Here is a 24,498-nt window from a genome sequence, read left to right as displayed (position 1 = left end):
AAATGATGCATATGTGAGCATATTATCTGACTTGGAAGCAGCAAGACAGTACTGGGAAATCTTATTTATGTGCACAAAAAAGTAAAATTGGGTCCCTGCACATCTCACAGCAATGCATCCTGCAAATAAACTAAAGACCAAATATAAAATCTGAAACTGTGCAGATGTTGCAAAAATTCTTCCTAGATATACAGAAAGACTTCTTCCATAAAGCTCTAAAAGCATAAACCATGAAACAAGAAGCAATTGATGGCTGCCTTAAAGTGTAAGTTCTCATGTGGTAGAAGGTATATGTGATAATCCCAGATAGTTCACAAAACTTAAGTAAAATCTGAGGGCAACTAGTACAAACTCATTACTTTTCAGGGATGTGGAGGTTTGCATGTGTCAACCTCTTTTTTTTTTTAAATTTTTGTAAGATAGGAGTGGATAATTACTGCCTAGTCTGTGATAGGGTTACATCTTGAAAAGGCCACTGGGAACTAAAAACATCCAAACTCCCAAATATATTGGATACAACCAACCCATGATCATAGACCAATCAGTTCTGTCCAAATCTTGTACAGAATATGCACAAAATTAAATCCTTTGTTGTTGTGTTTGCTTGTTTGTGTGTTTGAGACGGGGTTTCTCTGTGTAACCCTGGACTGGAACTTGCACTGGGGTTAAAGACATGCACAACCTCTACAAAATGCCCATTTTATAACCAAGTGTTTAATATCCCATGTAACTTATTGACTACTGTACTTAAAATGAAAAACCAAAAAAAGAGTGACTGTGCATTTCCACTACATTGAAAAATCAAAACAAACAAACAAACAAAAAATTGGAAGCCTGAGGTAGTCTGTAAAAGGGAAAGTCAGCCATTCTTTAGTTTCCTAGTAGTTTGGCTAGACAGAATTCTTTGTTTTGATTTAACTCTCCTGATCTTGTAAAGAAGAAATAGATATCTATTTCAGTACCTTGTATGTAATCAAATTCACTTTAAAATGCTAGAAAACATATTGGGGATTTTACATATTGCAGTAAGTTACACCAAAATTCACCAGCCTAGTTTTCAATAATTTTCATTGAATTTTAACTTTTCAACACAGATTTTAAATGGGCTTTTGTGGTCAATAGGCACTAATTTCTATATCTTTAACTAAAATTTGCCACTATTTAAGGAGTTTAGAGTGGGGTCACTACAGAAAAAGGAGAATAAAAGCAAGACAAGCTTAGAAGTCTTTCTGAACATGGCAGCACTTGTAATGGTTGAAAGCAAAGAAAGTTCATTTATTGTCTTTTTTGTTTGTTTGGGGTTTTTTTTTGGCTTTTTAAAAAATAGTCTAGAAACAAGTATCAACAAATTTTTTGATACATTTAACTAACCCATGACCATAGCTCAATCTGTTCTATCTTAATCATGTCCAGAACATGCGTTATTATAGTGAGTGAAATCAAGTTCTTTTTTGCTGTTGTCTTTCTTTCATTTGTTTGTTTTTCTGAGACAGGCTTTCGCTATGTAGCGCCGGTCATCCTGAAACTCATTCTGTAGACCAGGCTTGTCTTGAACCCTGAGATCTGGCCTGCCTTTGCCTTCCAAGAGCTGGGATTAAAGACATGCCACCACTGCTCGATACATCTACAAAATGCCCATTTTATATGGATCTTTAAATACCATTTTATGCCCCCTCCTTTTTTTACCCAATTACAACTATTTTCAAAGGATAGGCAGAAGTAGCATGTAACTTGTGTTGACTTACTGACTGCCTACTGAGGAAAAAATCACAATTCACATAGTTCTGCATCCCCATCCCTGTTAGAGCCTTAGTTTCTCCCTCCATCATCAGCTGCTGGCTCTCCACTATTTGGAAGTTTGTTAGATTTGTGTGTCCCTGCTCACCTTTCCTTTAGAAAACTCAGGTTTGTGTTTTTGGATACAATGAGGTTTGAACCTAAGCACCACAAAACTGGGCTGTAGACACATCTTTCATGTATTCTTTCTTAAAAGCTCTCCCACAAATTCCCAAGAGAGTTTATAAGAACTTTCTAGCGAGTTAAACAATTAGAAAATGCTTACCTTCAAAGTAAATGCCTGACTGGATTTCAAGGACTCTGGGGAGGGTCCGTAGGTCAAGGGAATGGACAAATTCTTCCAGCGATAAAGCCATTGTTCGGTCTTGGGTGGTGTACAGATCTGATTCTTACAAAAACTTGTGGCTTCTGGATGTCAGTTGTCTGCAGCTGCTTTCTTTGCTCATAATTCCTCCGTCAGGAAGGCAGAAGGTGGAAGTGGAGCCAAATCAGGGAGGACAGCCTAGGTGGAGTGGTACTTGTCCTAAGTGGCTGTTCTTCACAATTTCTGCCTGGAGCAGAGAGGAGGTCACACTGAAGCCAAGCCCAGGAGGAACAACTAGAGCAGGGGGCGACAGAGAATAGGCAGGAGGCAGAGTGAGTAAAGCCCTTTTTATTCTCCTTGTGGCTTCATTTCCTTCTGACAGTGAAATTGAACAGTGTGGGGGTGGGGTGTGTTTGTCTGAACTGACACTACCCAAAGTAACGAAGTTGGCAAGTTGCCTGTGCATCCACAGCAGTGGCTAGACTGTGAAGAAATAGTCACCTGTGGTGTCACCACTGCACATGGCCAGAATTTGGGAGCAGAAATAGTCACCTGTGGTGTGACCACTGCACATGGCCAGAATTTGGGAGCAATGTCTTACATTAAAAATAGCACAACATCAAATTCATTACCTTTCTGCATCTAGAGTTCAGCTTGACGTTTTATTTGCATACTCTTGATGCTTTTATATTAAACTTGATTACAAAAGAGGCCTGTGTCAGCTATTTTGAGAAATGTGATACTCAGAAGAGTGCTGGAAACCGCTTTCATCTTTCTACATTTAAAATTTTGCTGAACCTTAAAGAAATGTGGGGGAGGGTGGTATATGAAAAGTGACTCAGGAATTAACATGGTAAGTTGATGGGAACTTTCTGGCCTCCACACTATGAAGGAAAACATTTAAAAGCAGTGTTTTGAAACACGACTCCTGGGTTTAGCATTACTTTAGACTTACAGGAGAACATTTCCTCTTCAGAACTCACTGGGTGATTAAATGTATACTTAAAAAGTAAATAAGCAAACTGTACAAGCCCCCAACTTTACAATTCTGCTCTCATGCTCAAAATGTAATGTTGAAAACTCCCAAAGCCAAAGGAAACCAGACAAACCATGTGAAAACTAGTTTTTAAGCATCAAAATCAATCTTCCTGTTTGTTTTCATTTTTAATTTTTTAAAACAAAAGATTTTACTCTGGAGAGCAAGCTGGACTCAAACTCCTGCCAATACTCTGTATTTGAGCTTGGATTACAGGCATGTGTCATGTGCTGGAATAACAGACGTGTGCTATGTGCTAGGATTACAGGCATGTGCCATGTGCTAAGATTACAGGCATGTGCTATGTGCTAGATTACAGGCAGGTGCCATGTGCTAAGATTACAGGCTATGTGCTGGGATTAGAGGCAGGTGCCATGTGTTGAGTTTAGAGGCATGTGCCATGTGCTGGGATTAGAAGCATGTGCCATCGCTAGGATTGCAGGCATATGTTACGTACTAGGATTATAGGCATGTATCACCACACCCATTTAAAGCAGGGTTGTTGTGTTTGTGGGATTTTTTTAACTTAACCTTTATTGATTCTTTTTTTTTTTTTTTTGGTTTTTCGAGAGAGGGTTTCTCTGTGGCTTTGGAGGCTGTCCTGGAACTAGCTCTTGTAGACCAGGCTGGTCTCGAACTCACAGAGATCCACCTGACTCTGCCTCCCAAGTGCTGGGATTAAAGGCATGCACCACCACTGCCTGGCCATCCTTTATTGATTCATTGTATCTTTCGAATCATGCATCTCAATCCCATTTATTTCCCAGTCCCTTTGCATCCACCCTCTACCTTTGCAACCTCCCCCAAAAGGTAAAATAAAATAAAATTTAAAAGAAACAGAAAAATCTCATCGTGGAAGCTGTAGTGTAACACTGTGAGTCACACAGTGTACCCTTTAGTTCATACATCTTCCGTGACCTGGGCTGAGGCCTCTGGTTTCTGCTACACCCTCGATACTGTGCTCTCATGAGGGGATTCTCTTGGATAGCCTGTGTCATGGAGATCCTGCAACTTTGTGTCCTCAGGACCAACCTGTAGATGGATGGGGTCCATGTTAGGATGTACCAACTCATAGCCCTAGATCTGGGCCTGGGTGGTTGCTGGGTTTGTCAGCCCACCAGCCCTCCCTCATCCTCAACACCAGGGTGAGCTCTCCAGCACCACCTGGCTAGCTCCACCCTATTCAGTAAACAGCAAGGGATTGGCCAGTTCTCCTGCCTTTACACCCTCAGGGTTGGCTCACCCACACCTGCACCACTAGGGCTAACTCTACTGTGCTTCCCAGACCAGATGCAGGGGTCACTCTGACAAGTGCTGCAGCTGATAAGAGGCAGGGCCAGCTTGATGGGGGAGGTCCTTCTGTGTATATGTTTGTCTTATTGGTTGATAAATAAAATACTGTTGGCCAATAGTAAAGCAAGATAGGTGGGACTAGGAGTCAAGGAGGATTCTGGGAAATGTAGTAAGAGATCCAGGCAGGAAGTGACATAGCAGGCAGACTCAGAATATAAGCAGGGACAAGAAGGAAATTGTCCTCTTACTCTTGCTCTTCCTCTTCCTCCTGCTCTCTGCTCTGGAGCCGCCATGTGATCCCAGGAAGAGGACACCAGCTGAAGGCATCCTCGATATGATAAGTCTTATAAAATATATAGATTTATGATAAAGACTGAGCTAGCATATAAGAAATCCTAGTCAATTGGCCAGCAGCACTGTAAATAATATAAGACTCTGTGTGTTATTCTGGGCACCCACATGGTGGCAGGGCTCAGGTGGATGGAGTAAAGACTTATCATTACAAAATGGTGTCAGTGAGTGGGATCACCCCACACCCTGAGGTTCCCAGAGGAAGTGGTGAACCTGCCACTGCACACTTTATCGTTACACTAGTTCTCTTGCTCTTATGACCTCAGGGACAGCTCTCCTACCTGACACAAGCAGTGAGAGTTGGCTTCTCTCCCTCACCCATGACACCATATAGCAGATGAAGGGTGGGACCAAATTTCTCATCTTCATTATCTCAGGGCCAGTTCACCTCACTGGGACCCTATGGCGACAGGGTCAGCTTTACTGTGATGCCCAGGTGAGATGTAGGGCCTGCTCTCCCAAGTGCTGCAGCCAGTGAGAGGCAGGACCAGTGTTGGGAGCTGCAAAGTACCGCGCCCAAAAGATGGCGCCAGTTTCCGCCTTCCGCCAGCCCTACGGCGAGTGCTCTCTGTGGTAAACAACTCCTAATTTGGTAAAGGCCATGTATCCTCTTAATTCTGCATGGAGACAACCTATCCTGGTGCACCATGTAGGGTTAGGTGATTGGTAGATGTAGACTGTATCAGGCCCCGTCTTCCTCTACCCAGGGCAGCCATTCACTGTAAATCAAGGTTCCCGATTAAACTGTGTGAAGAAGATTTCTCGGTGTCGCGTCGTTTTTGCTGGTCAAGGGTGGACGCAACAGACCAGCTCATCCACTCTCATGGCTCAGAGACCCACTCTCCTGCCTAAAGCAGGAAGTGAGAGGCAAGGGAGGCATCTCTCCCTTCCCAACGCCAGCTCACAGGTTTTCATGCCCAGCAATCCCACCTGCCACAGGTTGTAAGTGCAGGGGGTGGGGGGGCATTTCTCTCTTGCTCATGCCACCTTAGGGCTGATGAGGGGTGGAGCCTGATCTCCCATGCTCACATTCTCGGGGATGCCTCACCTGTCAATAGAGTCAGCCTGTGTGTTTTTTTTATGCTTTCTATTCTTTGTACTTAATTCAAACAGTATTTTAGAGGTTACACATACAATTTGAAGTGAGTGTATATTTTTTAGGTAAATGAAGATTACATGAAGTCAGTAGACTTGAAATATGCTGAAGTTGCTTACCCTCCTCACAGGCCTAATTATGTGCTCACTACCTTATTGTGACTACCAAAGACTTTATCCTCTTCATAGTCATGTTCGGCCCTTGTAGCAATTTGCTAACCTTGGTTCTATGCAAAACCAGGGTTAATAGCAAATTGCATCAAATGTTCTCTGCCAGTAATGTCTGCCTAGTCACTTGAAACATCTTGTCTCCTGAATTTTCCAAGCTTGATAAACCTGTCTTCTGTGCCTTTCTCACCTAAACTTGGGCCTCTCACTTGACTGCAAACACTATGTAGCCTAGTGGCACATTTCATATGACTTTAAAACACAGAAATGGGTGCCTCTTGAAAATCACACATTTATTAGAGTTGGTGCCACAGTAAATTTTATTTGGCATGTGATCAATGCTGGGTTTCACTTGTTGTCTTTAACTTCCAACTACAGAGTCTGTCCTTTTAGCCAAAGCTAGAAGATTCCACTATATCATCTGATGTTTATACTTAATCATTCTGCCCCTCTGCTTTTCACACAGAGATCCTCCCTCTGTTTTTTTTTTTTTCCTGGATTCTCAATCATGGAGTTAATGATTCCACCATTTTTAAGAGTGCCACACTAGAAGGCTTAAAGTCACGTGTGAAGAGACGTTTCTGACAGCCTCAAAAATCCCTCAAGCTCTACAGGTGACAGCCCTGAAGGCCATTCCTCTGACCTTGTCCTGTATTGCCATTGCTGCCACCTTAGTCCAAGTTGTCACTACTTCTATCATCTCAAAGACATCCTAATGTGACCAGCCAAGATGAAATAAGGAAAAGAGGGAAATTAATTGAACGGATTTATAGTGAAATGAATTACTGAAGTTCAGTCATGAAAACAGACATGGCAGGGTTAATCACATCAGACTAATGAAAGTTCAGAAACAAACAGACTATATGTCACAATTTCCATTCTGCAGAAAGTAGATTTTTCAAGCCAGTAAGAAAGAAAGAAATAGTTTTCAGATGATTATTAAATAATTGTGGGGAAACAGGATTCTGAAACACTCCATGAAAGAAAACTAAAATAAATTTTAAACTTAAATTTAAATGTAAAGAAACCAAAGTCAAGGGTAAGAAGGTGTAACTGAGGGTTTATAAGAACTTCTCTCAAGCATTAATTGGAGTTTTAAAGGAAAAGACTAATAAACTTGTCAATGAACCTTTGAAATATTTCCATAAATCTAAACAGGATTTTAACAAAAATTATAAAGCATTCACTCAATTTAAAAAATTGACAGCCTTAATTGTGTCCAAGTTGCACAGGTCAATCAGTGTGCAGAATAAAAGTGTTTGGAGACTTGTGCTTCAGACCCTGAGATGGTATCTGATCAACTCTTCTACCAAATTCTTTGGAAAACCCAAATTTCTTTAAAAGCAATTATAAGGAGTAGACAGGCTGCCAGAGAGATGAGGCTGGGAGCTGAGTCTAGAAGGAGGGGATGCCAAGAGAACTCGCTGTTGCTGTTGTGCTTTTGTCTCCTTCCAGGCATTTGTAGATTAGTATTTGGTACCAATAAAGAGGCTGAGAAGCATGGCAAAGCCTTGCAACTGAGAAGGAGAAACTGTGTCAAGTTTCCAGCAGCATCTGGCAGCTAGAGACACCAAATTTTGGACAAATGAAACATCCAGGACATCTTAGGGAAATATTCTGTTTTGCCCCACTTTTATCTTTGGGATTTTTGCCTACTCAAAGGCATCAGTGTTGACTGTATGAAGCAGTATGAGACTGTATGAAGTAGAAAGAGGCCAAACAATACATCCAAGGATGCCTCAGAGCAGCCCAGGCCTGAAAGAGGAAGGAACATCTACAAATGCCAGCAATGGCAGCTACAGACTCTGAAGGCTGTCCCACACAAAACTGAATGGGCCCATTGAGAAAGACCTGTCAATTACTTGTAGAAATGTACATGTATATATAATGTTAAAATCACTTCTAGAAATTAAATACATAATTTAAAACATAATGTGGATACCATAAAATTAAACCATAGCATATATGAGTGACAGGGAGAACATGGGAACAAACTTATGAGGTAACTCAACTGCTAGACTACTTAGTACTGAATTGAACCTTGTGGGACATGACAGGGGCATGCCTATTACCTACAGCTTCCAATGCCTTGAAGGCTAAGATGGAGAACCACATTAGCTCAGGAATCACAGGCTGGGAAACTCAGCAATATCTTGTCACAAATAAAAATATACTAAATTAAATAGGAGGGACTGAAGAAGTATCTCAGAGGCTAGAGCACTGGCTGCCCATCTGGATAACCTAAATTCAGTTCCCAGAACCCACATGGGAGCTCACAACTATAGGTAACTCCACTTCAAGGGCATCCCATACCCTTTTTTGCCTCTGTGAGTGCCACCATGTATGTGGTGCACAGCCATACCTGCAAGCAACACACACACTAAAAAGCAATAATAAAACATAAAAATAATAAAAATAACCTTTATGTACATGTTTGAAAATAGAAGACATGAAGAATTTCCACAGGAAAAAGTATCAAATAAAATGACAGAGTTGAAAATATAATAATTATAATTAAGAATCAACATTGGGCTTAATAGCAGATGGGATCTACACTAAGAGGACTACTGGGTGGAAGTAGGGGTTAGCCAATATTTATGGTCTGGAGAGGGTTTTGTTTTTCCTTGGGCAATTGTTGTAGTTTTCTTTATTTTCTATGTATTTTATTATTTTTCAAATTAAATGTATTTTGATCATATTCTTCCCTTCCCACAAGTCCTTCCAGATCCTCTCCCCATCCCTACCCACCCAACTCTAAGTTCTTTCTCAAAAAAACAAGAACCCAATATAACAAACACTTCAAAAAACAAAGAAAATAAAACTACATCCCAAATTAAAGAAACAAACAAACAAACAAAAAACATCAGCAGCAAAACACCAAACTGTAAATAAATAAAAGCAAAGGGAAAAAAATCTGTGGAATCCGTATGTTGGTCAACTATTCCTGTCCTGGAGTGATTGATATACCCAGTGTCACTCTACTGGAGAAAACTGTTTTTCCCTTTCAGTATAAGTGACAGTTCAATTGTTAACCTTTACCCCATTGGCTAGGTTTTCATTTATTTATTCTTTTTAAAGAATATGGCCAATATTGTTAGAAAGAAAGAATGAGAAGTTTAAAGCAAGCCAAAAAAAATACAGTTGCACATTCCAATGCTAAAGTTTCTGCAGCTGCTTTCCTATAAAGTTAGCAGACCTGCATAAATATTTTATTATTAATTATTTCACAAGAAGCACACTTCACAAACAGAGGCTAGAAGCCAGTCTATGTACCTAAATATGATGTCATATTCCTCTGAGTAAAGAAGAAACCTGAGATCATGTTTATTAGTGTCTCACATTCTTTATTTCGTTTTATTTTCTTCTCATTGTTTATTTCTAAAGAAGTAAATATTAGTCCCCTCCTTGAAAACAGCAGTTCTCCTTGATTTGGGCTTAAAAGTGTGGTACTCACTAGCTCAAGTCTCTGAAAGGTGACAAACAGTGCTAGTGTTACACAAAAGTATTCAACATCACCAAGGCATCAAACTCTACTCTTTCTTCATGAGTTGCTTCTCAGAGATCTTGCAGTTGTCATGAATCTTGGCACTCAAGGCAGTCCTCACTATAATGAGAGAAACAACCTTCTCTTGGTTATACCAGGACAGACCCAGAATAGGCTCTGATTCAAGTAGGATCACACATTCATGTATCAGCAAAGCGCTGGACCTGAGAAAGAGGACCTTGTTTATTTCCCGAGTCAGTTCCTAGGTTCTGCTTTTAACATGCCATGTGATCTCGAGACTGTAATGGACAGGAATTTGTCACATGGTTCCATCTATCAGAAAGTTCTGGCATGTGAAAGCTCTCAAGGGAAACAGTAAGCTCTTTCCCAAACAAAAGGAACCAATATTTGGCAGGCAAAATAGTACCTACTATGAGTGATCCCAATGTCATGAATGGCCCCCCGACTTGCAATATCTTCATCATCATATTAATCTGTCCCCAACTGTCTGTATATTCAAATATGGGTAAATATGGACTGTTTTCATAATCCAGAAATAAAATTAAATCCTTCTCAAAAACTGTTCTTCCTCCTATGTGGCTGCACCAAGCACCGAGAAAATGAACAAGGCCTTTAAGGGGTTACATTTCAATAGATCGTTGGTTCTCAACCTTCCTTATGCTGAGACCTTTAATACAGTTCCTCAGGTTGTGGTGAGCCCAACCATAAAATTATTTTCATTGCTACTTCATGACTGTAATTTTGCTACCATTATGAATCATAATGTAAAACCTGTGCTTTCCGATGGCCTTAGGTGACCCCTGTGAGAGGGTCATTTGACCCCCAAAGGGTTCACAAGCCACATGTTGAGAATTGCTGTAGTAGAGCAGTCGCATGGGGGAAGAATCAGTCAACTACACAAAGTTCACTACAGACATGAGCTGGTTACTTCATGGGAACACACAAAGATCTGACTCAAGAACTTGCAGGTAGATAGATAAGCCGGCTCACCGTGCCAGCCACCTTTCTCTAATGAGTGAGGCTGCATGGAGCTTGCAGGCGATGGTGTGACAAGGACACAAATGAACATTATGACAGAAGTCCTTCCCTGATATTTCCCTGATAGGACTCAACTCTTCCATTATGATGACCAAACCATTAGGATTGGTCAAAGTCCAACCCTTTTACTATGTAAAGATTTTTAAATATCCCTTTCTGATATGGAGGTTCTGTAAGAACCTCAGATTTTAAACAGCATCTTTTAAAACTTCCCTGAAACACTGCTGTAGAAGGGACAGTCCCACTTTAACAGCTCATTGGTCTTTTCCCACATTTGGTACGTATTATATCTGAAAGAAAAATCAAGGATGTCATTCCTGACTTACCATCTGAGAGCCTCAGAGGATCGAGTCTTTCATAAACCTTATTAAGAATAGTTCCACACTGAGGTCTGCAATTAATAAATGGGACCTCCTGAAACTGAGAAGCTTCTGCAAGGCAAAGGAAACAGTCAGTAGGATAAAACGACCACCCACAGAATGGGAAAAGATCTTCACCGATCCCACATCTGACAGAGGACTGATTTCCAAAATATATAAGGAGCTCAAGAAGCTAGCCACCAAAACACCAAACAATGAAATTAAAAAGTGGGGTGCAGAACTAAATAGAGAATTCTCAACAGAGGAATCTGAAATGGCTGAAAGACACTTAACAAAGTGTTCAAAATCATTGGCCATCAGAGAAATACAACTCAAAACAACTCTGAGGTACCATCTCACGCCTGTCAGAATGGCTAAAATAAAAAATACCAATGACAATCTATGCTGGAGAGGATGTGGAGAAAAAGGAACACTCCTCCATTGCTGGTGGGAGTGCGAACTTGTAAGACCACTCTGGAAAACAGTATGGCGGTTACTCAGAAAAATGGGAATCAGTCTACCTCAAGATCCAGCCATTCCTCTCTTGGGTATATACCCAAATAGGGCATGTACTTACAACAAGGACATTTGTTCAACCATGTTCATAGCAGCATTGTTTGTAATAGCCAGAACCTGGAAGCAACCTAGATGCCCCTCTACTGAAGAATGGATTGAGAAAATGTGGCACATCTATACAATGGAGTACTACTCAGAAAAAAAGCAATGGAATCTTGAAATTCACAGGCAAATGGATGGAACTAGAGGAAACCATCCTGAGTGAGGTAACCCAGTCACAAAAAGATAAACATGGTATGTACTCACTCATATATGAATTTAAGACATAGAGCAAAGGATTACCAGTATATAATGCTCTTCACCAAAGAAACTAGGAAACATGAAGGACTCTAAGGGATAAATGGTCCCCAGGAATGGAAGTGGCATGAACTCCCGAACTAATTGGGGGCATGAGGGTGGGGGGGAAAGGAGCTGCTACAATAAGAGCAAGAGAAGAGGAGAAGAGGAGAGGAAATGGAGGGGCAGAAACATTGAGTTGGGGGAAGAATAGAGGAAAGAGAGCAGGATGAGAGATACCATATCAGAGGGAGCCACTATAGGCCCGAGAAGGGATCTGGAACCAGGGAGATCTCCAGAGACCTACAAGGATGACACGATCTGACAATCCAGGCAACGGTGGAGAGGATAACCTAAAAGCCCTTCCCCTAAAATGAGATTGATGACTTCTCTTTATGCCACCCTAGAGCCCTCATCCAGTGGCTGATGGAAACAGAGACAGACATCCACAGATATACACTGAGCCGAAATTGGGAATTTAGTTGAAGAGAGGGAGGAATGAAGAATGAAGGGGTCTGTACCAGGGTGGAGAAACCCGCAGGAATAGTTGACCTCAACAAGGGAGAGCACATCGACCCCAGATGCTGTCCAGGAGGCCCGTACAAGACTGATCCAGAACCCTGAACATGGATGTCAATAAGGAGGCCTCTGCTCTCCAGGGAGCCTCTGGTTGTGGATTAGTATTTTTCCCTGGTGCAAGAAGGGACTTTGAGAGCCCATCCCATATGAAGGGTTACACTCTGGCCCTGGACACATGGGGAAGGGCCCAGGACCAGCACAGGAAGATTTGGTGGACTTTGCAGAGCCCCCGTTGAGGGCCCTACCCTGCCTGGGGAGTGGTGGGTGGATGGGGTGGGGGTGGGCTGGGGGTGGGGGAGGAAGTTTGGGGGTGAGGGGAGGGAGAGGGAGAAGGGACTTGAAACAAGCTTGTTCCCTAACTAGAACTAATAAAAAAAAAGAGTAGTTCCAAACATTTCAGTCATTTTTTATTAGAAATTAAACCCTAGCCAGTTGCTAATTCTTTAAAGTCAGATATCTCCATTTCAATTTCAAACCTAACATTAAAACCACATATAAAGTATAAAATATATTTAAAACAAAATACTTAAACTTAAGTTAAGAATAAATTATTTTCTTTGACAAATTTGAATCATGAATTTCAATAAAGTCGATTATTTGAAGTGCTAGACCTACTGAATAAACCATAACGTGTACATCTGAATCCACTAACTACTGACAATCTCTCTCTTTTTTTAACTTCATACTGTCAGAGTTAGGATGTAATGTTCCAAGGAACCTACAATATTTGAAACAATCAATTGTGATAAATAAGTATGTTATCAATCATCTTCAGGTTGATAATAGAAAAAGAGACAGACATGTGCATAACATTTTAAGTGCAAATCTGGAAATGTGGTACTTAGTTGTCATTCAGCACAGAAGAGGCAGAACCAGGATGATCACAAGTTTGAGATCAGTTTTGGCTACCCAAGAGGCCCTGTCTCTAAAATAAAGCAAAACCAAATAAACCAAAAACCTTATAAAATGACAACTTACTCACACATAATCTCAATCTCTGTCTCTCTCCTTTCCTGTCTGCCCCCTTCCCACTGGAAGACAAGCAATACATAGAAGAAACCATTTGTCTCAGATGGGTCTCCATTTAATGCACAAGGTACAAGATTCAACATTTGACTACAGTTTACTTCAAAATGGAGAAGGGAGATCCTGTGAGAGGAAACCTGGGGCAGAACCACATTTTTGTTTTTGTTTTTGTTTTTTTTTTTTAATCAACCTATTGAGAAAGTATCTCCTGAGTAAAAATCTGAAAGAAAGGGATTGAAAGAGTAGGGCAGTGATGATTACAGATCTACTTAATAGCAAAAGGAATGGCTTCAAATTTCATTACTTTCTAGTGTATCCAATTTCCTTTCCCCTTTTCTTTTTTTGATATATATGAAATAGCTGGGAATAAATGAAGTAAAATCCTGTTATAGATGATGATTTCTCAGAAAGATTTATAGTCATAGTTCCAATTACCTTCATGGTGACTATGTTTTCCAATTAAACTCTGAAAGCTCGGTGGCAAGTCACATCGCTGTGTGAGCTCATTGTTTTAGATCTATTTATTCTATCCCAGGAATTGGGAAGTTATCTTTCACAGTGTGTTGTCAGTCAAGACTATTCTTGAGGTAAACAGTCATAGGCTCATTACAAGAACATTTGTTTTTTTGATGGCACAGATTCAAAGGTAATTTAATGTGTATCTATTTCTTACAACATCATTTGCAAAATAAAACTGGATGGGCTAAAGCAAGGTATCTGGGGGAATCCTAAACTCCATGCCTCAAGCAAAGGAACTGGAGAGCTTTGCAGGTGAAATAAATTGTATAGAGAGTGGCCATCATTTTAAAATATATTTAAATATCTATTTTTAATACTTTGTAGTTTCATCGATAAGCAAACAGCACAGCCCACCACGCTTGCTTCCTGTTTAATGGCATTACCAAGATGCATGTGCCACAACTGAAACCCAACACAGGAGATATTATTACAAATTAAAAGGCATCCAACACTGAGATATTATTACAGCTTAAAGGATTTCCTGGATTTTCATCTTTTTTTTTTTTTCTGCGATCTTTGTTTTTAAGGTCCCACTCAAGGTCCTAGCTAAGGTTGGTCATTATGCCTCCCTAGGCCACCTGGCCTTCAGTCAGGCTTTGTATTTGATGGCTTTGGAAGCTTAAGGAAGACTAGTTTGGAATTCTGCAAAACCCTACCCACTGATACTCTTCTAGTTAGACTGGGCTTACAGCTTTAGGAAGGAAGACCTGGGAGGGGAAGTTCTCTACCCCTCCTTATACCAAGGGCTCATGTCTTCAAGTTGGGTTATCAAGGTGGTGTTAACTTCAGTGATCTCACTGCTTTGGGATGGATGATGCTTGAGTGTGGCCTCCAAGGTTCCAGGTACTAGCAGCTTGGTTCCCTGGGTGCTGGTAAGAAAGGCCTGGAATCTTTGTAATGTGATACCGCAAAGAAAATCTAGGGAAGCTGCTCTCAAGAAGAGTTTGGTGAAGCTGTTTATGTGGTATCTTTGTATGTGTGAGAGAGAATCATTTTGAAAAGAGCAAGAGTGGAATGTCCCAGCTCTCTGGCTTCTCATGTCGTAGTATTTGCATTTTTTGATGTGCATGTCCCAACCTTTATGACACCATCTGGAAAGAAAACTTCACCAGAGCTGAGCGGAAGCTGGCAACACACTTTTGGCTCTCTATAACTTATGAGGTAACAAAACCTCTTTTTTTTTAGAACTTACCTAGCCTTCAGTGTGTGTGTGTGTGTGTGTGTGTGTGTGTGTGTGTGTGTGTGTGTGTGTGTGTGTGTGTGCATGAGCACATGCTCCAGCACACGAGTGCATAGATGTGCATGTGTACATTTGGTGGTGGAGAAACTTCATGCCACAGCCCAGGTGTGGAGGTCAGAGCACAACCTCAGATGTCAGTCTCTTTGTTGTTAGCCACTGTGTGCACCTACCTGGCCTGGGAGCTTCCATGTGTTCTCTATTTCTAATGTCAAATGTCTCTAGGACACACTGGAATTCCAGACTGACTGCTGTGCCTGGGTTATTTGGATTCTAAGGATTCCAACTCAAATCCTCACACACAAATGAAAAGTGCTTTACCTACTGAGCCATCTCCCCAGGCCCTCAGACATTCTATTTTCAGATTTTATGTGTTATATAAAATATAGGTGTTTTGCTTGCATGTGTATTGTTGAACACTTGTATGCCTGGTGCCCACTGAAGCCAGAAGACAGTGATGAATCTCCTTGAACTGGAGTTATAGACAGTCGTGAGTCACCATGTGGGTGCTGGGAATTGAACCCCAGATCCCTACAAGAGCAGCCAGTTCTCATAACCACTGAGTCAGGTTAAGGCTCCAGGTTCCTCTATTTTGTTGTTGTTTTTAACAGTAGTGAAAAATGGACTCACTCACTGGGGCTGGTAGTAATTTGCAGATTTCTCCACAGCCATGCTACTCCACCCCACCCCCCACCATACACACACACCATCTCAGTGGAAAGCAGTTGTCTGCTCCCACTCATGGTTCCCCACCCCTTTCCAAAGGATACATAAATAATTTGCAGATTTCCAGCATGGGAGATTTGTGTCATCTCCTCTATGATTTGTTTATTCAATCATGTGTTTACATTGCCATAGATTCACGGATATTTTATTTTATATTTTATGATAGATTCAATATTATCTCTGATTTTTATAGCCCAGATTGTTTCAGTTTTGACCATTATATATACACATATTTATAAATATTTCTATACATACTCATATGTATCTGTATTATAATCTAAACATAATTCCATTCAGATAACTTCAGCTTTAATACAATACTTCATTTTCACTCTAAATTACTGACTTGCTTGTTTGATACCTTTCCCCAGCTGTGGAAAGCCTGATTCCCACCCATACACCACCAACTCTTATTTGTTCAAATATATTCCCACATTCAGAAGGGTTAAGCAGCATATAATCACCTGTGTTATAAAGTATTTTATAAACAAAGGAACAAATATTTCTTAGATTTCCTTTTGTTTTGCCTATTAAATTTTCATTCATTTTCTAAACTAATATAAAAACACACTTCTTTTCTCTTAAGCTCCAACAGGGTTTATACTTTTTTTGGTGGTGAGGGGGTTGAGACAGGGTTTCTCTGTATTGTTTTGGAGCCTCTCCTGGAACTTGCTCTGTAGACCAGGCTGGCCTTAAACTCATAGAGATCTTCTTACCTGTGTCTCTGTTGGAATTAAAGATGTGTGCCAACACTGCCCAGCCAGAGTTTATACTTCTCACATAGGGGTTGTTGTTGTTGTTTTTGTTGTTGTTATTGTTGTTGTTGTTGTTTTAAGTGTTAATTCCATCTTGAGGTACCTTTCGGACACTAGTTCTAACCCTGTGGGTGGAGTTGCATATCAGATATTGACATTACAATTCATAACAGTAGCAAAATTATAGTTATGAAGTAGAAGCAAAGACAATTTTATGATTGGGGGTCACCACAACATGAGGAACTGTACCAAAACGTGGCAGCATTAGGAAGGTTGAGAACCACTGCTTTAGGCATCATCCCATTTACATGTTCTGAATTACTCAGCTGTGACATTCTTAATTAACTTTTCTATAATACAGAAGGGATGCATGAGTTTTAAATTATAAATGAATCTAGGTATGGTGCCTGTAATCACAACTTGGAAGGTAGAGGCAGGAGGTTCAAGGTCATCGTTTTCTACATTGCAAATTTGAAGTCAACTCATGGTCCATGAGACCCTCTAAGTTAGTAATTATAAAAATAAATTCTAAGTTAGTAATCAAGTTCTGCTGAGACAAAATATTCAACTACTCATTAACATATGAATATGTGGAACACTCAGACCTACAAAGAACATTCTTAACTCAGGGATCTGCTTGGGAGTGAAGATAGAAAGATTATGAGAGCTAGAGGTTGTGTCAACTCCATAGAAATGGCATTTTCCAGACACAACAGAGCTGGTTGTGTCTGGAAAAAATAGCGCAGGACAGAAAAGGTGAAGTGGCCACAGTAGACACTGGACATAAAACACATGTATAAAGAAGAGAGTATACCATGATTCCCCATGGAAGGGGAAGCCAACACTGTGTGGAGGATAAGATGTCTCCCATATTCATTTATCAGAATGATTATCACCCCCTCCAAGGCTCAAGGCATATTCTGCAAGGGGGAACAGAAAAAGTGTAAGAGTCAGAGGATGAGAAAGAACTTCACGAAATGCTGTTCTTTGTCTATGACATAGTCTTCCTACCCATTAACACAGAGCAGCCCTGGCATCCTGCTTAACACCTGCCCAGGATTGGGCCCACTGTCATTCCATCAAGGATGGAAGGAGAAGCTCATGGGGCCACACCTCTTGCTAGACGGTTGATGATGGAAGAGGCAAGGGGCATCATATTCTTCCTCAGAGATATAACCATAAGTAAGGTACCTTTACATAAGCTCCCTACTCATCCTCTTGCAAACAATTCTTCTTGAATGCAGTGGGCACACTCATGAAATAGTGACAACATGGAAGTAAGAAGAGGATTCATTTGGGATAAGAAGGAGACTGAGACTCAATAGGAAGAAGATAACAGAGCAGAGGGATACAATCTAAGCACAGTACATGTATATTCCAAGTTGTGATGTAATAAATAAAAATGTGTTTCTTTAGGGAAAAGACAGTGCTCTTTGCTAAAGCATGCATCTGCAATTCTAGAACTTGGGACTCAGAGGCAGGAAGATTACTATCAGCTGGAGGCTGGCCTGCTCTACATAGCAACTTCTGATATAGCCAGGACTATGTAGTGAGACCAGGTCTCAAGAAAATGAAGTAAACAAGGAATTACTAATCTTTTACCTCTTCGAAGGCTTTCCTACTCTTCAAGATATCCAATTCCCTCTCAGAATTCTCATGGTTCAAACACGTTTTCTTATGTGAATTTTGCACATTTTCTCCTCTATTTCTGGAACATGTCCTCCATATTGGGAAGGATCTGTGTCCAATTCAATGGCATATGTTCCATGTCTCATAATACTAGGCTAAGAATTATTTTTAAAGAACTGAACAGTATCCACATATTTTGTTTTATTTAGTGGAATCTTCTGAAACTGAGCCAGGCTGGGCTCCGCTTCTACTGTCCATGTTTTCCACTCAAGATGACAGAGTAAATTATGACCAGGAGTGGACACAGGCCAACACTGGGAGTTCTGTCTCATGGAGAGAGTTCTCAGAGGAAATAAGAATGTAAATTCTAGTTTTAAATCCTAGGCAGTATTTAATCTTCATTTGAAGTCAATTTTGACCATAAGTGGAAGATTAGTGTTTTTCTGTGCTGTAAGATTTCATAGCTTATACCTCCCAGGCCAAGCCTATGTTCTATGTACCAGTACTGATTGTTAATGGCCTTTGTGCTTCCATACTGACCCTGGAGAATGTATTGCTTTCCAACCCTTGCAAGTCCAGGCAAGGAAGAATGGGAGAGACCAAGATTTACAGGGCTACCCAAAGATATGTTTGTAAAGGCACCAAGAAAACTGAGATCCCTTCTCTTGTCACTTTGTAAGCTTTCTGTGATGACTCCCTCATGCAGTGTATCATTTTAGCTAACCAAAAGAAGAAAGGAACTTCTAAATGCACCAAACACCACCCCTTGCTCTGTTCCCAATTTTCTACAGTCTTTGCTTTTGAGCTAGAGAAGCTGCATATGATTTTTAAAGGTCTATTGTGTTGAAACAGAATAGTAAAGAAAGATAAAATTTCAGGTATAATATTCTATAAGTGTATATTTATTATTTTGTATGTTAAGGGTGTATCTGAGGAGATACTGGTTGTTAATAAACATTTTCAGACTCTAGCTTACATAATATTCATCGCCCATCTCTTGAAATTCACTACAGTGGCTCATTGCAGTGGATCTTAGCCCTATCATTAGGAAGCTTGCTTTGGAAGAACCATATCTTACCCTTATAGGGAACACCCTAAACACACCTGCTCAGGGCTGTTACAGGTGTGCCTGGCCATGCCCTCTAGGGCGTGGTCAGAGTGATATGAGAGAGGTTTAAGACTGAGGGGCATGCATGTGGGAGCCCCTTCTTCCCTTTCTTCTTCGGCTTGTTCTACCTCGTTCTCTGCCAGCTGGCTAGGCTGTTCCGAGTAAATAGGGCACTCCTAAATAAACATCCTTGTTTCTTTACCTGACTCCACATTGATATTTCACTTTGTACCCTTTTCAAGATTTTGTTGAGGTATTGCATGGGGGTATAATACAACTGCCCTTTACAGATTAAAAAAAATTGAAAATAAAATGAAGATGACCTTGTGATACCATTTTATTATTTTGTTGTTGGTCTGAAGACCATATCACTGAACGTGAACCAAAATTCATGCCCTCAAACCACTGTCTTCAAAGTCTAGAAGTTAGCAGGGACAGTTGAAAGAGCTGAAGTGCCAGGTTCAATCATTAGAAAGATGCACAGCCTCTGCCACAAGTCAAACTTTCAAGCCTACCACTGGGAAACAGGTGTAGGCCCATGAAAGTACGGTGGTCTGGGGGCAGTGTGAGGATGGGGGAAGAATGAGACATTGTGACATTGACACTGTGACACTGCACTGCTCTTTATGCCAATCTTTCAGAAGGAAAGAGCATGTATAGAAGAAAGAGCATGTATAGAAGAAAGAGCATGTATAGAAGAAAAATGGGCAAACTTTACCCCAAGATTTAAAGAGCATAATCCCTAATTTGTGACTGATGGAAATATGTATGAGGACAAGGACAGTGATGAAGACTGGATAGACAATTACTTTTACTGTAAAGTCATCACAATTTTTGTCAATAGAGGTAATTTATTACAACTGAACATATATTATACATTTATCCACTATTCATCACATTCCCTGACCAATTCCCATACTGTCTGAAATTCTTGTCCTCATGGCAGGAAGATGTTGCCTATGGCAAAAGAGAACATGATTATTGGTGCCTAAGAAGTCTCCATTCAGATGGGTAACACAGAATCCTTCTCTCTGTCTGAAGAGGGAATCACATGACCAAGGTTAGAAACATATCCTCTCCCCAGAAAACTAATGATGAACATAGAATGAAAAAGAGAGGCTGGATGGTGAGCATTCATTTAGTGTCTTGCAATGCTCAGACAAGACAGTGAGTTACCTGTTGCTGTGGAGTTACATTCTAAATCCATTCTTCCACATTTGAGTCAACTCTTCAATGTCCAAGCATAATGCTTTCTTATTTTTGCTTAAGCTACAGTCAGTTTCTGTTGCTTGCAGCCAATGACTTCAAGTGATGCATTGCCAGGTGATTGTTTCAGATGGCCTTCAGTCACAGCACAAGAAAGAAACCATTAAGTTGATGGACAGGTCAGAACATCTAAACTCAAGTCTGTGGATAAGAAGCTAGCTAGCTCCAAGGCCAAGATGAAAATTAAGACTTTCATTCTACAGAACCACTCATGCTGAAATTTAGTCTACAAAGCCTAGGAAATAGAAATGGATAGAAGTAAGCAAACAAAACATCTAAAAGAGTTTGCTTTCCAGAGAAAACAAAGTCTTCAGCACAAACTGCTGTATTGCTTAATCTAAAAGATAAACCACAAAGTTCACAAACTACAGAACATGTAAGCTCCAAGTCTGTGGTCCTCAGATCCAAGTAAAGGGAATAGGGTCAATGCTCTGGTAATAGTGTGAGTTGGATTCCAGGTAGTAGGTGGTTTGGGTACCAAACTTTACATCAGTTAAAAATTTCTTGGACACAAATGATCCATTCCAAAGCTAAGGATACAGTTTATAGAACTGACTGACCAGCGCAAGTTAGGAAGCAGGCAGTAACATCCCACCTTGTCTTTCACACAAACCCCAAATCAGCAGTCACAAGTGACTTCCTGTTGCAGTTCCTTGGGAGGACTATACAGGTACTATATCTGTCTGCCCAATCCAATTTCTTATAACTCTTTTTCTCTTGGAATAATCAGGAGATGAGTGTTTCTAGATCACAATATATGCTTTTTGATCACTTTCCAGACCATAGTTGAAAAGGGACATCACCTGAAACAATATGGACCAACCATAGACTCTTAGCCAGAAAATTACCAGCAGAATTTGTTTGTGCTTAGAAATTGGTGTTTGGGTGTTTGGGTATGGTCTGCACCTAATCTGGGGCTCAGAGTGGGCACCCTGAAGTACAGGGGTATCTTCAATGGGTTTTGAAGAACAAAAGATGAACTTTTTTCTGATATCTTTTTTCTAAAAGCCTGATGGTAAAACATTTAAATGAATCTTGTGATTATAATAAAAGGTTTCAAATAAATACGTCTCTTTTACTTACATTAGTATGAACCAGCTTATATCTGACTCAACACTGAAAAAGTCATTACTTAAGTTCCCGTTACAAGGTTTATTGTGAATTTTAAGAAACATGCATGATTAAGCTAACTTTGGAAGTCATGCACATTCATCAGCTTCCATTACTACAGAGTGTCTGTTACACTTAAGTTAGAAGAAAAAAGGGGTCATTTCCTGGAGGTTCTACGATAAGAGTGGGTGGAGCCATTGCCATGGCCCTTTGATGGGGGAGACAGATAACCATGGTGGACAAAGGCATAGCAGAGAAAATATTCCAACTCATAATCTGGGAAGGAAGGAAAATGAGGATGAGCTGAGGCCCATAATCTCCTTGGAAGCCATGGTTACAGTAACCTAGCACTCACCTGTAAAGATCCACAACTTTTGACAGCATCTAGGAGACCAACCTATAACACAGATCTGCATACAAACCACCACTACTATGCTTCTTTAGTTACCTTCTTAGATATGCCACAACCCCAGTGTGGATGGCACTTTGTCTTTAGCCACAGGGTAGGCTTCCTACCATGATGACTATAGACTAAACCTGTGAACTTTAAGCAAGCCCCAGCTAACTGTTTTCTTTTGGAAGAGTTGCCTAGTGTCCCTTCACAGGAACAGAGCATCGACTAAAACAGAGACAAAAGCATGCTCATCTCTATGAGTTCAAGGACAGCCTGATCTACATAGTGAGTTCCAGAGCAGCTGGGGTTTCATAAAGAGACACTGTCTCAAAACAACAACAACAGCAAGCATACAGGTGGGGATCAGGGAAAAATAGAGCCACAATTGAAAGTCCGCTAAAAGTTGGCCTTCTATTTGTTTTATCATAGATTGTCCGTGTTCACTGAACTTCTTATTAAAGGAAGTAAATTTAAATCCAAATCTTTTGACTATAGAGAAATTTCCACTTTATTTTACTCTCTGCTTTAAAGTGACTATAATCAGCTGTGCAAATATAACTCCTTCTATATTCTACCAAATGGCAAACTACACTCAATGAATCAGTGTTAAATGAGGTAGATGAATATTTACATGAAGTCCATCTTTTTATCATTTTCCCACTTTGTCTGCTCCTGCCCAAACACAGTAATACAACTGGAATCATTCATCTTGAAGTCATGTAATCCAAGCTCTGCCCATCACTAGATAGACCCCAAACCATAAATGCATATTTTCTGAATCTCAGCTTTCTCATATTTTGAGAAAATTATCATGTGGGCCATGTATCTCTCCCTGGGTGTAGCTATAAGAGCTTAAGGAGATAAGGTACCCAAATGATATTCACAGTGTCCCCAGACCAGGGAAATATCATGGAATTCTAATTCCCATATCATTTTCCAAACAGCTCTTCTGTTCCATCTCCAACTCTAAACACAACACCATGTTCTTGACGATATTCAAGTATGATAATAATATCATAAAAATAACAATCCAGTGTTCTTGTGGAGGTAGAGGTGACATGAACAGATGGACTGACATTCATTAGTGCCCTAATCCAAGTGTCAAAGTCTGGTTTTCCCAAAAGAATGGCCAGTATGGTCAACGCCTCCTCCCCTAGTTTACTTAAATGCCAAAGCACCTGCTGAGTTCACCTGGGCATTTACGAAAAACAAACTCCTGCCAAAAACAAATCTCTCTCCTTTTGATACACTGAATAAGAGATAAGCATGAATTAAACATTTATGGAGACACTTTACTGAAGTCTCAGGTAACAGGAAGTGTTTTGGGATTTAGTTGGCATACTTTAAGTGTACATGAGATGAGGGGAGACACATAGGGAATGTTCCTGGGATTTTTTTCTTTCTTTCTTTCTTACATGTCATTCCCCTCTGTTACTTTAATACTATAATTTATTTTTAAAGAGGCATCATTGGATGGCATAACAAAATTTTAAATAATTGTTTACACCCAGATAAGCACTATTAAAGGGAAGGATAGTGAATTAACTTAAATGCATTTGCAAAAGATTGATTGTCCCAAGGGAGTATGTGTACCCTATGTCTTTAATTATTCTTCAAGTTTTGCCTATCAGCTGACAATTTCTTACAGAAAGGAAGGCAAACAACCTGGCTCTCCTGACAGCAAAGAGTTATAATAACACTAGAATGAAACCGGGAGTGTCACTCAGCTTATCTGCTCTAATGTTGGAGTTACTCAGCCTCAGGAATGTGATATAAGTGCATGCTAGTGAACACAGTTGCTCAGAATATATTAAACCAGAAGGTAAATTCAACGCCAATCTTCTCCAGTTTTTAAAGACTGGAGCATTTATTCTTAAGTAACTGGTGTAATGGATTCTATAGAATTAGAATTCTTTTGTTTTTTTAAAAAAGTGTATTCTTCCCCCCGCTGGTCACTGCATCACCTGTAACTTTATTAGAGATATGTTGTCTATGCAGGAATAAAACTGTTTTCTTTGCATTGGGATGATCACTCTTTGTGCTAAGAAAGACCTTGCTATACCCAAATTCTGAACCCCGAAATCACCAAGAAACTCGATCTGATATAAAAGCAAAGAGTCTTGAGGGTCTCTTGCACGTATCACTGTGAAAATAGGCTGTGATGAGTCCAATCTGTGTTTTATGCATAAGGTTGGCCTTGATTCACTATGTTATCATTGTTGCTGACAACAGATTTTCTCACCAATCCCTGATCCATGCAAAAACACCTTCTATTCCTGCACCACTGGTGTGTCACCAGCCTCATAGCGTCCTTCTTTCTTAGCGTATCTCCTCTTTGGAGACAATGGTTT

The 24,498-nt window shown here is 40.3% G+C and overlaps 1 protein-coding gene across 8 annotated transcripts in view; it reads right to left on the bottom strand.

Annotated features, from left to right (window-relative positions):
• The window catches only part of Themis (thymocyte selection associated), a 205,060-nt gene that overhangs the window by 177,459 nt on the left and 3,103 nt on the right, over window positions 1-24,498 (bottom strand). For 4 of the 8 annotated variants that reach the window (XR_004768428.1, XM_027402857.2, XM_035440329.1 and 1 more), the window contains 3 exons: window positions 20,554-20,718; window positions 16,602-16,765; window positions 2,063-2,395 (listed from right to left, as the gene is read on the bottom strand). Coding sequence is in view for 5 of the 8 variants with exons in the window: in XM_027402857.2 (XP_027258658.1) it covers window positions 2,063-2,153 (91 nt within the window). In the remaining 3 variants the exon portion in view is untranslated. Of the gene's footprint in view, window positions 1-2,062; window positions 2,396-4,043; window positions 4,353-9,362; window positions 9,753-10,913; window positions 11,019-16,601; window positions 16,766-17,454; window positions 17,561-20,553; window positions 20,719-24,498 lie in introns of those variants that run through there. The other 4 variants (XM_027402858.2, XR_003482809.2, XR_003482810.2 and 1 more) reach the window with 4 other exon arrangements.

Source organism: Cricetulus griseus, chromosome 2 (assembly GCF_003668045.3).
Source record: "Cricetulus griseus strain 17A/GY chromosome 2, alternate assembly CriGri-PICRH-1.0, whole genome shotgun sequence".
In the NCBI taxonomy this organism is placed as follows: Eukaryota; Metazoa; Chordata; class Mammalia; order Rodentia; family Cricetidae; genus Cricetulus; species Cricetulus griseus.
This window is presented reverse-complemented; position numbering and strand designations above follow the sequence as displayed.